The 15,565-nt window shown below is 43.7% G+C and overlaps 2 protein-coding genes across 2 annotated transcripts; both read left to right on the plus strand.

Annotated features, from left to right (window-relative positions):
* Nucleotides 1–598: 598 nt before the first annotated feature.
* Nucleotides 599–877, plus strand: LOC128715112 (uncharacterized). The gene is made up of 2 exons (XM_053809993.1): nucleotides 599–616; nucleotides 704–877. The coding sequence occupies exons 1-2, from the start codon at nucleotides 599–601 to the stop codon at nucleotides 875–877; spliced, it is 192 nt and encodes a 63-aa protein (XP_053665968.1).
* Nucleotides 878–7,759: 6,882 nt separating this feature from the next.
* On the plus strand, nucleotides 7,760–8,595 carry LOC128715380 (uncharacterized). The gene is made up of 2 exons (XM_053810271.1): nucleotides 7,760–7,777; nucleotides 8,422–8,595. The coding sequence occupies exons 1-2, from the start codon at nucleotides 7,760–7,762 to the stop codon at nucleotides 8,593–8,595; spliced, it is 192 nt and encodes a 63-aa protein (XP_053666246.1).
* The last annotated feature ends 6,970 nt before the right edge of the window (nucleotides 8,596–15,565 follow it).

Genomic DNA, 15,565 nt, shown 5'->3' on the forward strand with positions numbered 1-15,565 from the left:
TATAAGTAAGTTATTCGTAATTATTTTTTTTCTGTAACATAAAACAGTAAACAGTATATGAGTTTGCAGCCAAACTGGAATAATTTTAATAGTTTTAAAATTAAGAAAATATATTCATGTGTATTTGTGTTATTTGTAACGCCGAAGCAACTACCCACGTGACGGTGAAAAAATGGTCACTGACTGTATGTTTGCTTCCTTTTCCGTGCCGTTTAAGAGGGAAGGGCGAATGGGGTTCAACCGGTGCACGGTGCCACCCAAATCGAACCCACCCGGCAAAACCGATAGATCAACGGTGGATTTCAGCTCAAGTGCTTCGGTCGCGTTACCGGCCGACCGGGTGTGCAGATACCACACATTTTCGTAAGCTTTATTTACACGTACGCCGTAACGTGCCTGCGTGCAGACGGTGACAACGGTGACAAAGCTGTGATCAAACAATTTCACCCAAGGGTGGTATATAAAGCCGGCGACAATTGATCGTACTGCATCATTCACAGTACTTAGCGCATCGTGCGATCATCTGCCCACTCGGGAAGCCAGCCTTAATCGAACGGGTTCCAGCCCTGACAGTAGAAAACAGCAAACGGTATCAACGATGAAGCTGCTAATTGTGGTAGGTTGCACTGAGTTAAGGAAGTCCTGGACGAAACGACACCAAATTCTACTCTAATCGTACCAATGGTCGCCCTCTACCCAACAGTCCTTCGCTCTGTTTGTTCTGGCTGTGACGCTCGTGTCGGCGCTGCCAGCCGTCCAGGATGAGTCCATTCTCGGTGGGGACGTGTTCGAGGCGGAAGTAGACAGCTTCAACCCGCAAGATCCGCAGGCCTTCCTGAAGCTGAAGAAGTTGAAGAAACTGCTCTTCCTCGGTTAAATCCTGCTCCGGGTAGTTGTTTTGTTTTCTTACGAAGGAACTACGTGCTCAAGATGGATCATCACAATTCCGTACGCAGTGCAAAGTTCTTTAAGCCATTCATCCACTTCGTCTAGTGCCGTTCAACGCATCTCAGTACCATAGAATTATGCAGATGTTGAAGCAATGTTGTCCATTTTCACTGCAAGATGTCATACTGCCGGCGCACTTAGGGCCTTGAGAGTTTGTAATTAGTTACAATTTCACCCACCTTTATCATATGTTTTTTTTTAAATATACACTTTTATTTTGTTAGTGTTGTTGTTTATTTCTTAAAATCTAGTGTGAAAAAATTTATCATTTAAGTTCTTATTCCTTCGCTCCTTCTTTGGACATGCACCACAATTAGAGTACATCATGAGAACGATCACGATTCAATGTCGTCTGATGTTAGTTCCAATAATCCTTCGAGACTGTCTGTCGTATACTGTCTTAACAAGCTTAAGCGCAATCAGACGTGTTGCGACTGACTATGAATCACCGACTAAACCCTAGCTCAACGTATTCTGTTTACGGAGCGATCGTGCCTTATTCCACCTCTCTTTTGAAGATCAGCCAAGCTACTGTTTGTTCTTCTTCACGCTTGCCAGATAGTTCCCACCGTCTGCTTGTTTCATAACACTACGATTGGAACAGGCGACAGTTCAGAACGTTAGTCGCGAGTAACGGCCTCTAAACCGGTTCTAATACCTCAGACTGACGAATGCTAATAAGAGCTGCCCCCTTTTTAGAGTAAAAATGCGTTGACACACTCACAGGTCATTCACGCGATTCATTAATTTGAAATCGAAAAAAAAACCGCCATCTAGCGGTAAAAAGACTAAGTTTTATAGGCATTTATGTTACGTCTTTTGGCTGTCACACTAGTTTTTTTAAAGGAAAGTAATCGTTTTTATAATATTGATAACAATTCTAATATTTCCCATTCTAAGTATTAAGTAAGTGATATCTTACTTCTTTACTATCGTGGACGCTGACACCACAGGTGCGGTGTTAGACGATAGTCTGAAAGACACTGACCGTAGCAGTTGCTTGTCCCTGTCTATCTAGCATCCCATGCACTTTCGATGAGCCTTCTGAAACACTAGCCTTGTCCACCCTGTGACGATAGAACTGCTGGATGTTAGCAATAATAATTCCTCGCAAAATGTTTAAAGTACGATTAAAAAACCTTGTCAGTATCATCCAGAGACTAGAGCTATTCTTCCCAACAGAGCACTGTTGGGCATTTAGGGAAGTAATTTTCTGACACTAAGCCAACATCTTGATGTTGGTAACTTCACAGATATTTGATGCATAAGATTGAACGATCTGGTCTAGACATTCACTTTAAGTCATTCTTTCAAGATCACGTGACACGATCATTCTGTTCCAGTATAAACTTCAATAGACCACGCTTTATGGCTTTATTGAGATCTGAGATTTTTGAAAGTTCTAGTCATTTACTTTGCAAGATCTAGCCATAGAACTTTGCGAGAAGAACTTAATAAGCTCGTTCTTATTTGCTAGCGTCAGACACAGCTGAAGAGCTGATGTATTACAACTGTCCCGAGATCGATGTGTAATTGCCTGTTGTTGATCGTCATATTGTGATGCTTGAAGGCATATCAACTGTTTTATTCGATCTGCCAATGAGATTAGCTAATAAAGCTCGAATAATCGTGGTTTCGGTGATCCTGCTCCGGATTAGCCTTGAGCTTAAAGTAGATTTACTGATCAACCTCGAATTCATAAGGAAGTCATCAGAGCACCCTTAAAGATACAAGTAGTCTACATGGTATGTTGCAGTAGACCGTATTGGTTCTAGAGATTGGACAGCTCTAGATTAGCCTTGAGTTTAAAGTAGATGTACTGATCATTCTCGACTTCATCAAGAAATCGCCAGAGCACCCTTAAAACTACGTCATTGCTGGTCTCCATGATATGTTAGTTGGAGGAGATCAGTTTAAGTAATTAGCAAAGAGTAACAAATTAATTAAATTGTACTTTGACATTTCACATCAACAACGATATTGCAATCTTCCATATTAAAGCTTCTATCTGTCAGTCATTGTTTACAGCCTTTTAGATTGAGCAACTTATGCTTAGGATTTTATGCTAAGTAACTTAAGCGATGCTTAAAATGCAGTTCTCGCCTACGATACAAGCTGCTAAACCTTCTTGATGTAGCTCATGTAAAATGTATGAATCCAACGCCCAAAACCACAGATAGCTGCCAGTACCTTCCAAAATGCATGCCGCATGATCAATTTAATCGCTCCGCTTCTCGATATCCTAACAACCGGCGTCGGAAAGGGTCCAGTTTCATTCACGGTGGTCAATGCCAATGGTTATCGGGGTGCCCTTTACTGACGCTGCTGCATCTTTGGGGCGTAGCGGATGATAAATAGGTGGAAACGAGTCGCAAGCTGATAGGAAAAAACAGTAACCACAAATAAAATCCCCCAAAAAATAAGAAACCCCCCCGGACGCACTTTCGATTTCATTTGCATAGGAAATTTGCATACTTCACAGACGCGTGTAAATTAACTGGGGGTGACTGATTATGGTGATATGAGTTGGTGTAGCCCCCACCCATACTCCTCCCCCTGCCCCCGCATCCTAACATCCGAAAACTGGACAACCGAATACGGTATGATGTAGCCGTGTGGCTACCGAAGGTCATTGTCACCGATGTTGCAATGGCGCGGCCTCGCGGCAGTTCAGTGCCTCGTAAACCGTTGATCAATAGAAGCCGAAGGTTGGTGTTAGTTGTATGCTAATGGGTTTAGGGCCACCCAGCCGCCATAAAGTTGGGTAATCGTACCAAGCATGTAGACCCAGTTTTCACCGGTTTATTGCTCCTGTTTCGGGGCAGCTCGAAAACTCTGGACTGGCATACTTAAGAAGCATTAATTTTATTATATTTATCGTCGGAAATACAGCTTTCGGAGGGTGTTTTCGTTACCATGCAAATCCCCGCTGGGGATGCATTCCGCACCGTCCTTCAATCAACGATCAACACGATCGTTGATCGATGTCACACGTAGGATAACGTTAGCGTGCCAAAACATTGTAACGTTTCCTTTTACTGCACGTTTGTTGCGTTACGTGCATGGATGGAGGCACGCACTGTTTCATGCCGTACCGAACTACCGAACGGGACGATAAACTACTCCATGATGCGATGGATACGTGAACTGTCACACGCACGTGTCGGTGTACGGGCTGCATAATCAATCATAGCCTACTAGATGCGTATCGGTGACGTGTTGTCTGCTGCATCCTGATCGTATCCGTTAGATTGTTGACGGATGCTCTCAAAAACACTGGAGACTAAAATAGTATACAGTCGACCCTCACTGGTTGGAATTATCGATGGTTGGCACCTCAATAGTTGGGTTGCACTTCCCACTACCAACGAGGATGTTTTTTCAATTAACATGGCCTACTAAGCATGATTTTTTTTCTTTGCACAGTCAAGTCTCCCTAAGGTAGTATCTCTCAAAGCATCTACATTTGCGACAGTCCCTTCAATTGCAATACATTTTATGTCTCTCAAAGCTGCGAAATTTCCTCAACATCACTTTCTCTAAGCTGCACATGATATTTGTACACCAATGTCTCTCTTAAGTAGCCGTGTTTTGGTGTTTGCCACTGACAGCTCCCTATGGCTGTGTTTACAGAGCATGGTTGAAGCCTTTGATAAATAAAACGAGGTGTTACGTACTGTTTTCACCTTTTAGTTCAAAACTTCAGCTCTACATTTCAGAATAATTCATTATTCACGCATTTGATGCACCTATCCACGTGTAACCTTCAAAAAATCAGCAAACCAACATCAACCATTGGAATCTGTTTCCGACTACTTGACGCACGAGTGAACCTGAACTAGTTATCACTAGGAAGCACACCAGCTTGTTGTGCAGCTAGCCCCGGAAACAATCACTTTCTTGCAGACAATCATCATCATGCGCGATCGTCAGCAGTAACACAAACATTTCCTTACACTCCATGAGCACCCTGCCACCCTTCGTCAACCCGCCGGGTGGATACAGTAACGGTCCAATATGGACAAGATGATTCTACCCAGTCCCGCACTGCCGCTTCAAAATCCCGCATGATGCAGCAACAATTTGCCGCCCATCATCGTGTGGGCCTAAGTGTGTGAACAAAATATTTCCATCCGTCCAGCCGCCGTTAACAAATTGTCCATACCGGGTGTACGGAACAGCATTTACGCAAGCGAAGAGATGTGGACGATTGTGGACGTGACAATCAAACATCCTAAAAAAAAAAGAAAAGGAAGCACACACACGGCACAGCGTCTCTTTAAACACATGAACACACTTTTTGACGGAAGATTCTCTGCGGGAGGGGGAGTTTTTTTTCACACTTTTGTGTAAGTTTTTCTAATGACCCTCGATCGTCTCAATGCGATCGAGGTACCTGATCGAAAAGTGGTAAAGTACCACCGTTTACTTCCGAGTCGGTCCACCCCGATTGGTTTTTTTTTTTTTAGGAGGGAGGGTTCGTTGCTTTCCGGCATTGAAGTCGTTTGTTTACCGACGCGGCCAGCCGTCAAACGGGAAATGATAGTAATGAATCGAAATGATTTGTCTAGCGTGGCACAACGAAAATAAAAAAAAACCCTAAAAACGAACGAAAAGCCAAATCAACATAATTAAAAATTGATTTTATGCGTTTTTTTTTTACAATAAAAAACTATATTTTTTTTACAATAAAGAAGCCTTTTTGGGTGAGGTATTCTTTGGTGCGCTGTTTGTGTTTCAATTATTTTTTTTTAATTCAATCAATTGCTGCTGGAAGAGGTATGTTTAAATAATTACAATTTAAGCAAAAAATATCATAAAAAACGAATTTAGTTTAAGTTTATTATTATTGTTTATTATTTAAGTGCTTCTTCTTCACCTTCCACACTTCAGTACTTTAATGCAATAGTAGTAAATTGTGTACTTAAAGCACTACCAGACCCTGTAAGGTTGTTCAATCTCTCTTTGCGTTTATATTTCATCGTGGAAGAATTAAATTACGAAAACAATAAACAGCACCTCGTTAGTATTGGAAATAGTTTCATCTTTGCCGAATGAAATCGGACAAAAAAAAGTGTGTGATGGAAAGCATTTATTTAATACAAACAGTAAAGTAAATATGAAAAACCAAACAAACAAAGCGAAATTTTGAGAAATGCTAGATTTCAGCCTCTATAAACGGTTTATTAAAATCGTCGTCGGAAAGTTCCTACCGCATTCTACCCCACAAAAAAACGCGATCACGCACACACATTATTCCCATTCTTCCGCCCATGTTTGCGGTGCAAATATTAGCCAGAAGGCCATAAGGTTTTGTAGGAAAGTAAAAAGAGCCTCTTCGGGGCCCGAAACTCCCAAAAAATGCCCAAACTTCGAACGATGAAGTTCGGGACTGTAGCGACTACATATGCGACCGGGGCGCGTCTCAGTAGCGCAGGTGTGATAGATTTGCATTTTGTTGTGTTGTTTTGAAATTCCAATTCAAGATCCACCTCCCCCCAACCATCCCCTTCACCCTCCCACCCTCCCACGATACGTCACCCATTCGCTGCGATCGTCTATGTAAATGAATCCTGTTCATTCCGTTCGGCATCTCGGAAGCTTTACGGGATCTGCACGATCGTACTGCGCGCGTCGTGAGTTGTGACTTTTTGCGCCGTTCTGTTCTGGTGAAAAGCACTTCTTCCTGGTTGGTGACGTATGCAATGGGGGGGTGGAAAAAACCATCCGACCACATATGTTTTTAATATGCAACAGAGAGGATTCACGAACGACTATAAATACCTCCCATTCCGGATCAACTCAAATGACGCCATTTTTTTTTTGTTTTTTTGCATAAAACAATGGCGCAACAATGCTGAGGAAACATCATCGATCAGCTGCACACGCACAGCAATGATAAATGTGACACCTTTTCCAATGCCGACTGGTGACTGATTGACGTTCGAAGGAGGGGTAGGGGGGTGGTAGGGGGAGAGTTTCGGCACACAGGTCAACCGACCGTTCGGCTAAAATCGTTGAAGGCCCTTCAGACCGGCTTACCCGCCCGGGTAAGGTCATTGCAGGATGGTCACCGTTTAACGCCTCGATCCGACCAAACCGTGGGCCGCCATAACGACCGCACTGGGTGAAAATTTGTGCTGGGGCGGGAGATGTTACAAAAGAACGCGCCACGCACGCCACCTTATCAGCCGCTCGGATGCACGGCACAAACCCTTGGCATTGGGTTTGGCAGTGTAGCAACAGTGCGGCAACAGCCCATCCCGTGCCGTGACACACCCGAAACGGCAACATCCCCATCAGTGACGGTTCGTAGGGCAGCTCGAACAACTCGATCACCAATTGCTCGGGTAGGGGGAGGGGAGGCTTGTCACGATGGGGTTAAGTGTGTACAGAAGAAAAAAAAAACCGGGAACCACACACAGACCGACCGCCCGATAAGCAGGCTGACGTGAGTGTGTGTGAGAGAGCGAGCGAGAAGGCGAGCGAGAGAGCGAGGACGTTGGTACGCGGAACCACGGTACGGTGACGGTGCGCACCATCTCGCCACGGACCCACGGCCCATCTTGAAGGTGTACAGGTCGATTCGTGGCAGGGACCGGTAGATCCGAACAAAAGCAAACAGCAAGATTCACCACCGTGCGTCGCATCGCCGGTCGTTGATGGTGGAATCATATAAAAGTGGCGGGCAGGTCGACGATCAGCATCAAGTTGCGTTCAGCTCACCGCACGGTAGACAGTTCTTCGATCGCCGGATTCGCGTCCCAGTGTTGCCAAAAACCCAAAAAAAAACCCTCAACACCGCCTCAACATGAAATTCTTGATCATGGTACGTTACTGCACGATCGATCTGCGGGATATCTTCGTGGAGCACTGTGAACGAGTGATACAGAACAGTGAAGTGAAGCCGATTTTTTCGGCCCATTGTTAAGCGTTGCTGCAAAGGCGTTACCGATAAAAGCCCGCAAAATTTTGGCAAAAGCAAACCGTTCCGGGCAAATAGAAGAACAGAGTGTAGATGCCTCAGTGGGGAAGATTTTACTGGGGGCTTTCTGTCCAAAAGTCGCATCTCTTGGAGTGTTACTCTGCAGGTGTTGAAGATGTCCGAGTGCCATATCGAATGACATTCGGTAGACGGGTTTTTGTTTAGTGCGATCTTTAATGTCCTCAGAGTTGTTTTCCTGTGACAAGAAGTTGTTTCCAATGTAGTTCTCGATGGTGTTTCCAAAACACAGGAAACTCCCCAGAGTTTTTGCCCAACATAGACATAGATGATCATTTGAAGTGATTGGTTCGTTGAGTCTTGGTGCTCCGGAGGGTTAAGAACAGTTTGCGACTGGCATTTGTGATGCTCTTGAACGTTCCAAATGATGTGAAAATATTTGGCCAATTAACTTAATGTTTGAACCATTTCCTCGGGAAGAATTTCTTTGCAAAAAAGCTAATCTGTCCGTTTGTTTTGCTTTCCCACAGACTATCTGCCTGTTCGTGCTGGCCTTCGCCCTGGTGTCGGCCGTCCCAGCAGTGCAGGACGAGGGTATCTTCGGTGCCGATGGAGCTGCGGACGAAACCCTGAACGTCCAGGACCCGCAGGCCTTCCTGCTGAAGAAGCTGCTGCTCAAGAAGAAATTGCTACTGCTCGGTTAAGAAACGTCAAACTCGTCCAGTCCACCCCTCCCCCCCTCCACCCCCACGTTCTCTTCTAATAGTAATAAGTGTTCGGGAAAACAATGCTCACAACCTCCCTTCCCAATGACCCCGTCTCCACCGAAACCCCTGCTCTTGGACAGTGTCCCAAGTGTGGTTCTTTATTCGACGGTTGGACGCGCTGCACGAAACGAAGGACTACGACACGCGCCCCGTCAACCGGGATGCATAATGGCGTTGGTCATTTCGTGTCCGCATCGCTCCGGAAACCTCCCGAGAAAAGCCCCCCGGTAGTCTAGCAAACGAGCCAACCCCAGTCACGGCTCCAGCAGGGCGTCAAGAACCATGCGAAGAAAGAGAAAGGCACGGTGCAGAGGAGGGCAACTACTATTAAGGTGCAATATGTAGGATCTACGCTACAGCGAGTATGAGCGAAAGGAGTTTATTTTTATACGTAAATGATAGCCTGCGTCTGTGTGTGTGGTGTTTTTTTTTTTTTTGTAACTAGACCGCGCGCTATCAACCGGGCCCGCGAGAATCTACTTCAAACAAATGAAATAAAACAAACAAACAAACAAACAAAACAGTTGCCAATCGTTACATATTTGTCCGAAAATACTACCCAACAGGATCTTGGGGATATTCGGCATTGAGAGGTGCTAATTTGTTGGACCACGACTTTTTCCTACTTCAAACACAGCTGCTGCTGAGTTCTTCTCGGAAGATCTTTCTAGAAATTCGTTTGAGGCTGATGCAACACAGCCCGAAATAAAAATTCGGAACAATGCCGAAGACCATTACAAACTGTTTACATAACAAATTCTAATGTGATTATTTCATCTACAAAATTACGGTGATATGTTACCATCGTTAATAAGTTGGGGCTGTCTACACAAACTCTCGACTCTAATAATAAGCTACATAATGGCATTCATTCACCTGTGCCACGTGCCAGTTGAGTTGAATGGTTTCTGGTGTTTTTTTTTTTGGTATGTGCTTATTTCGGGGCTGAAGAAAAGTTCCCACCCAATCAATTAACGCATCAAAGCAAAGTGGCTTTGCTCACGCACACACCACCGCCCGCCGCCATTATCTTCTCTGTCGCAAACCGCATTTTGTTTGATAATTTTACCTTCCATGCTGAAACGAAAGTGAAATACCAAATGAGTGTGCTGGCTTAAGACCACCTCCCCACCTACTTACATCATTGACCCCACTTGGAGTGTTTTATTGACCCGAAGAGAGTTTTTTTTGCTGTTGTTATCGTCAAAGTAGATCAAAGTAGCCGGTGATCTACTTTTTTTGTTTTGCTTTTTTGACGCATGGAAATGAGAAACTCGATTAATGTTTTGTTCAATATTGTTTTTTATTACTACTTAAGAAGTTTAGTACAGCATGTTAACAAAACAATCGGATCTACTTGCTAAGAAAGGTGTCTATTTTATCGTCCACTTTAGACAAAAAATCTTCGAGAGACAAGTTACTGATAAAAAAAAACATAATTAAACGACTATTTTCCTCCTAATCAAATAATCTTACGGACGAGGACAGGAAAGTTATGTTAAATACAGTAAATAATTTTGCTTAATAGCTTTTGCATCAATGATGCTGCCGCAATAATGTCCGCCAATTAGTAAGTAATGTTCTTCAAACACGAGCGAGTGATGCAAATTGCCTACCAGCAGGCGTTTATCTTTCAATTTGCAACGTTTATTGTCTCATACATTTTAAATTAATGGGTCAACTATTCGTAGCCTAGTTTTGTTTAATTTTTGTTTTTTTTTAAGTAATAAAATGGAAAAAAAACATAAAATACAGTGAAGTCTAAAAAATAATTTAAACAACTTTCTTCCATCAATATATTGTCTTTTAGGCAAAAAGACTAGAGAAAAATATCATAATCATACTGCAATATTACCCCTAGAGCATTTATAACTTTGTAGAACTTTTAATAAATGTAATAAAAGCAATTCCAACAATGATATAAAACATATTTGAATTAAAAACATATCCACATTGCATTGTAATATTGAGGTGACAAAAGATAAATGTTAGAGCAAGAGGTTCACACAACAAGCGATAAGAGAGTTGTAAAGCGTCAAGTGATAAACATTACAACAGTGAGTAGATTAGCTTGTTAAAAATGTTTTTGTGACCACATTTATGCATCCATAGCCGGAACACTTTCAGAAACAAAATAAAAAAACCAAACATTGAGTAATACTAAACGATTATATTTATTTGTTATTGTGTCAGTAAAAACAAAATTTGTTCACAAAACGTTGACAAACATTTGGCAGAATGTGTTTTTGCGTTTTTTGTTTTCTTTTTTTGTGTGTGTTGAACGTAACGCTCACTTCAAGCGTGTGGAAAGCTCCGCCGCGCACGGTACTGCTGCCGTTCATCCCAAAAAGAGAAGCTTCTTGATTTGCCGCCATTTGAGAAAGGCTTGCGGGTCCTGCGGGTTGAAGGTGTCCGCCTGCTGCACCTCTAGCGACGGCCCGAACAGTGACTCGTCCTGTGAGGCGGGTAAGCTCAGGACGGCGGCAGTGAACAGCAAAACCGCCAACACAATCATCTGCAAAGCAGACACGAACGGGGGAAGCACATGTTAGCGACCGTAACTTTTTTCTGCAAAGAAACACCTCCAAAACTTACCGTAATTCTTGCGTTCATCGTGATAAACCCTTTGGTGACACAGGCGGGACGATCTTTCTTTTGCTCGCGCTAGTCGGACGTACACTTGCTCGGGTGCAACTGATTCCCTCCGTACGAGTCCTGACACTTTTTATACGTGCCGGGCCGAGAGAAGCCACACACCGGTAACGAAGGCGATCAAGAAGAAAAGATCGCTGCGCAATGCAGCGCTACGCAACGAAACCATCCCCCGACCAGCCCACGTGGAGAAGAAAGCACTCGAAGAAGGGATAAAACGAGTACTTAGCACGTATACTTGGACGTGGTTGCAGGGTGCACGTCATGGCAACTGTGGGTCCCTCTTGTCGGATTTTGACAGAATTTTATTAGATGGCACGATTGATGACATTTGCAGTAAACTTCTATGATTTGTTCTAGGTCTATATAACCCTCACAAATTTACTAAAGATTCACTAATTATTTGTCTAATTATTTTGTTGTCTTATCGACTAATTATTTCCTGTTGTGTTTACTTATCATGTCAACATTACTAAATGACCCTAATACTAATAGATAAATTAAATCGAACGTGTCACATTCATTCCACATGCCAAAGGGCGTAAAACAATTACCCCGTGCGAAAGAATCCCAACCCCTTCAGCTCAGTTGATCCCCAAATTCCTCCACCGGCACATCGGCACGGATTGATGGATTGCATTACGGTGGGAACTTATCGCATCGCAGCCACATAATACCCTTTGCTACCAGACGCGAGGAGAGAATGAAAGTGGAATTGATGATGGCACGCATATGTCTAAATCGCAAACCGGTCCCGGTTTTGCGTCCACCTGGCCAGGATCATCTAACAGTTGGCACGGTGCGGTGTTTGCCCTACTCTCAATATGGTTAGCACCTCACCGGGTTTTGCAGGTGGCGGGATTGTTTTTCCTCCCCCCCGTATCAATGGGGAGATGCTGGAACTTTCATGCTCGGGCGATCATTACGTCCAGTGCAAGCCATACACGGTGGTGAGTTACTTGATATTGGAGACAGTCACAGCCATTACGGGGTGCAAAGAACAGTCCAGAATTATTGGCAAATGCTTCTTTTAAAATATTTCATCATCGTTTAATTGAATTGTTATGTTGCGTTATAGGACTGTGTCAACTACTCGTGTTCTACTATTTGTTAGAATAAATTAAAAAGGGATAGACAACAATGACGTTTAGAAAGAAGCTATTTGTGAGTGATTTTCGAACAGTTTCAACATATTTGAATGGATTATTTACAAAGCATTCTGTAACAGATCATCTGGAATCCATCTGTAGCACCTCATCATTAAAAGTAGTGTTGGATGAATCTGATTCAGATTCGTGAATCAGAATTAATCTTTAAACAGAATTAATGAATCTGAATCTCCATTCCAAAGATTCAAGAATCCTCAGAGATTCATAAACCTCTAAAGAAACATGATTTTCAGATTTGTTTTTCATTTTGATTCTAAAATCACAATTTGTATACAACTGATATAAATTGAAGTATAAGTACAAGTTTAAGTTTAATAAAAACTTTCGTTATTTTGGGAACATTTTGGGAAAAAAGTTGTCTTAAAGTGATGTGAACATATTATTTCTTCGAAGTTTGAAGTACTTGCGTTTAAAATAATTTAATTATATTTCATACAATTACTATTAGCTATTACGGAATTCCTTTTAAAATAATTACAATTTTCATTAACACAAAATTAACACGTAGTATTTAACTACAGCGAACTCTGCTAAGGGTAACACAAAGTGGTGTATACATAATATAAACTAAAATAACTACTAAACACAAAAGGCGGCTCGATTGCATCTTTTATAAAAATCAGAAACAAAACGAATAAAAATTACCCTTAAGCCATGTTTCCGGGGGGATCATTGAATCGGTGAGAATTCATGAATTTTTGCGTATATAGTCGAAAGAAAACCGTGAAAAGATTAAATAAGTATTGTTTACTATTGCTTTTGTGGGCAAAATCTCACATTTTTCACGGTTAAGTATATTACTAGTAGTAAACACACACCCCTGTCAAGTGGTTGTCAGCTATTCAAAGCTGTTTATATTGCACATTTCAATTCTTTAAACCCATTCGCCACGATCGATCCCGTGTAGTGATTTACCAGACAGGGTATTTTCAATGTTACGTAAAATTCACCAAGTAAAAACGTATTTTAAAAGTAATTTGGGAACTTTTTTTGTCATTTAAACAAAAGTTTTTCCCCAATTGATGGGGTTTTCCCGACGAAAAAAAAAACCTCACATTAAAATACTAATACAAAGCAAACAGGACTGGTTTACCCATGACTGGCCATTTACATCACCGAACACGTGCACAGTTTACATTTCGTTTAACGCTGTCGCGATTTCGTTGCCATCTGCGGCAGGATGCGATAAGGCATGTTTCAGATAACAATACCATTCCTTCAACTGCCCACCAACTGGAACACGGCCCTCGGTGGATCTTGGTTGCCCGCGGTACGCTTCATCTGTCTTCGAGGATGTAACCTTTTTCCCCAAAACCGTGTCACCGAAACAAATGACCACCCATTTTGTTTCCCCTTTTGCTTTTGGGGTAGGATGACGTTCGGCCCTGTACGCTGCGAGGGTTACGCATAACGGGCAGCGGGCATGGCTTCCCACCCCCCCCTCCCCCCCTTGCTGATGCGGTAATCGCAGCGCAAATGCATCGAACGAAAAGAATTGGCCCTTATCTGATTGGCGGTGCGATCGTCGGCACAATCGGAGCACGCGGACCCGGCGGCCCGGCGTTACCGTTAGTGCGAACAATGTTGATTAGCAACGCGTCCTGCCCGGCCCTTCGCGTGTGCGCGGCCCAACGCTGCCGGACGGTCGGACGCACGCGTTCCCGGGTGTGAGCATGCCCGGCGCGCATACGGTGGGCACCGCTTATGTAAGCACCTGCGACCCGCGACAGAAAAGGTAACTAAAGATAAAGATTTACGCGACAACAGGCCACTCAGGTGGAGAAAGCGGGCGGGAATGGGGCGGGTAATGTGAGTCACGAACGGGTTGCCGGGAGGGGAGGTGTCACGTAGATCGTGAATGAGTTCATTCCATTTTTGTGCCACACTAGCGAACGCGGTGCAGCGCCAACGGTGGGCTGTGTGGGATGATGATGGTACGGAGCAGTTGTGTCCAGCCAATGGTCGATTGTAAAAACAATAAAACCTACCCCACAGTGGAGAAGCGCCGGCACAATCAGATGCAACGGATCTTCAGCAAACAAAGGGCAAAGCAAATGTTCATGGTCAGCGATCGAACGAGCGCTTCCCGGCGGGAAATTCCAATACCATCCAATCATCGCAAAATTCAATAAAGGCCCAACATTCCGAAAGTTCACCGAATGATGAATGAAACGCCCCGAAGACCTGACCTACGGTGGTAAAGCGATACGAATAAAACAAGCTGGGTGTGTGACAGCGTGCGGTCAGACGTACTTACCCGATTATTACCTAATACAGTCAGCTGCGAACCAATCGCGGCGGTGCGTAACAAGCATCAAAACTGAACGGCAATTATCCGCCAGCTCCGGTGGTCACACCACACTCCGGGCACATACAATTTTACATAAACTCCAATAACTCCAAACGCCAAGTGTGAGTTGGCGTAGCACAGGTTTGTAACCTCAGAAGTTCCAGAAGCATCCCAAATAGCCCATGGTAGTGAAAGATATCTGAAATGCTCGATCGTGCAATCGGATGCATATCTTTATTTATGTCGTGGAGTTTTTGGTAAAAATGAAATAGACAAACTCCACACCCGAATCTTGGATGTACAAGTGCAGTTCATCAATGCGACGAAGACATAGAACTTGTTTGCCGGAGGCTCTGACCGTGATAGGGTCCTCCTCGAGAGCAGCGAGTATCAGTTGACGATGGCGATCTTGAGGTTGCACAGGTGTTCTGCTACCTTGCTACGATCGTAACTTCGGATAACAACCTCACCAGCGTAATCAGCAGGCGCATCGTGGAGTCCACAAACGATCCAGAAGACTCCAACGAGCGGCAGGTGTTACGGACTATCTTTGTAAGTGGGGCATGTGGAGATGATTGAACCACAAAGGCTAGTTAAGCTGTTTGGCGGAGCAGACATCCTGACAGTGTCCCAGGCCAGAAGTATACAGGGCCCTTTGCTACCTCCAAGGGTCTGTGCCAAACGGATGGGCTAGCTTGTCTATAATTCAACCTAGCGCTGGAGAAAGCCTTCCGCGACTCGGTGGACTTCCTGGACCGTCTTCTATAAGTCAATCCACCTCGTGGAATACGCTCAT

The sequence above is a fragment of the Anopheles marshallii genome, chromosome 3 (genome assembly GCF_943734725.1).
Source record: "Anopheles marshallii chromosome 3, idAnoMarsDA_429_01, whole genome shotgun sequence".
Taxonomy (NCBI): Eukaryota; Metazoa; Arthropoda; class Insecta; order Diptera; family Culicidae; genus Anopheles; species Anopheles marshallii.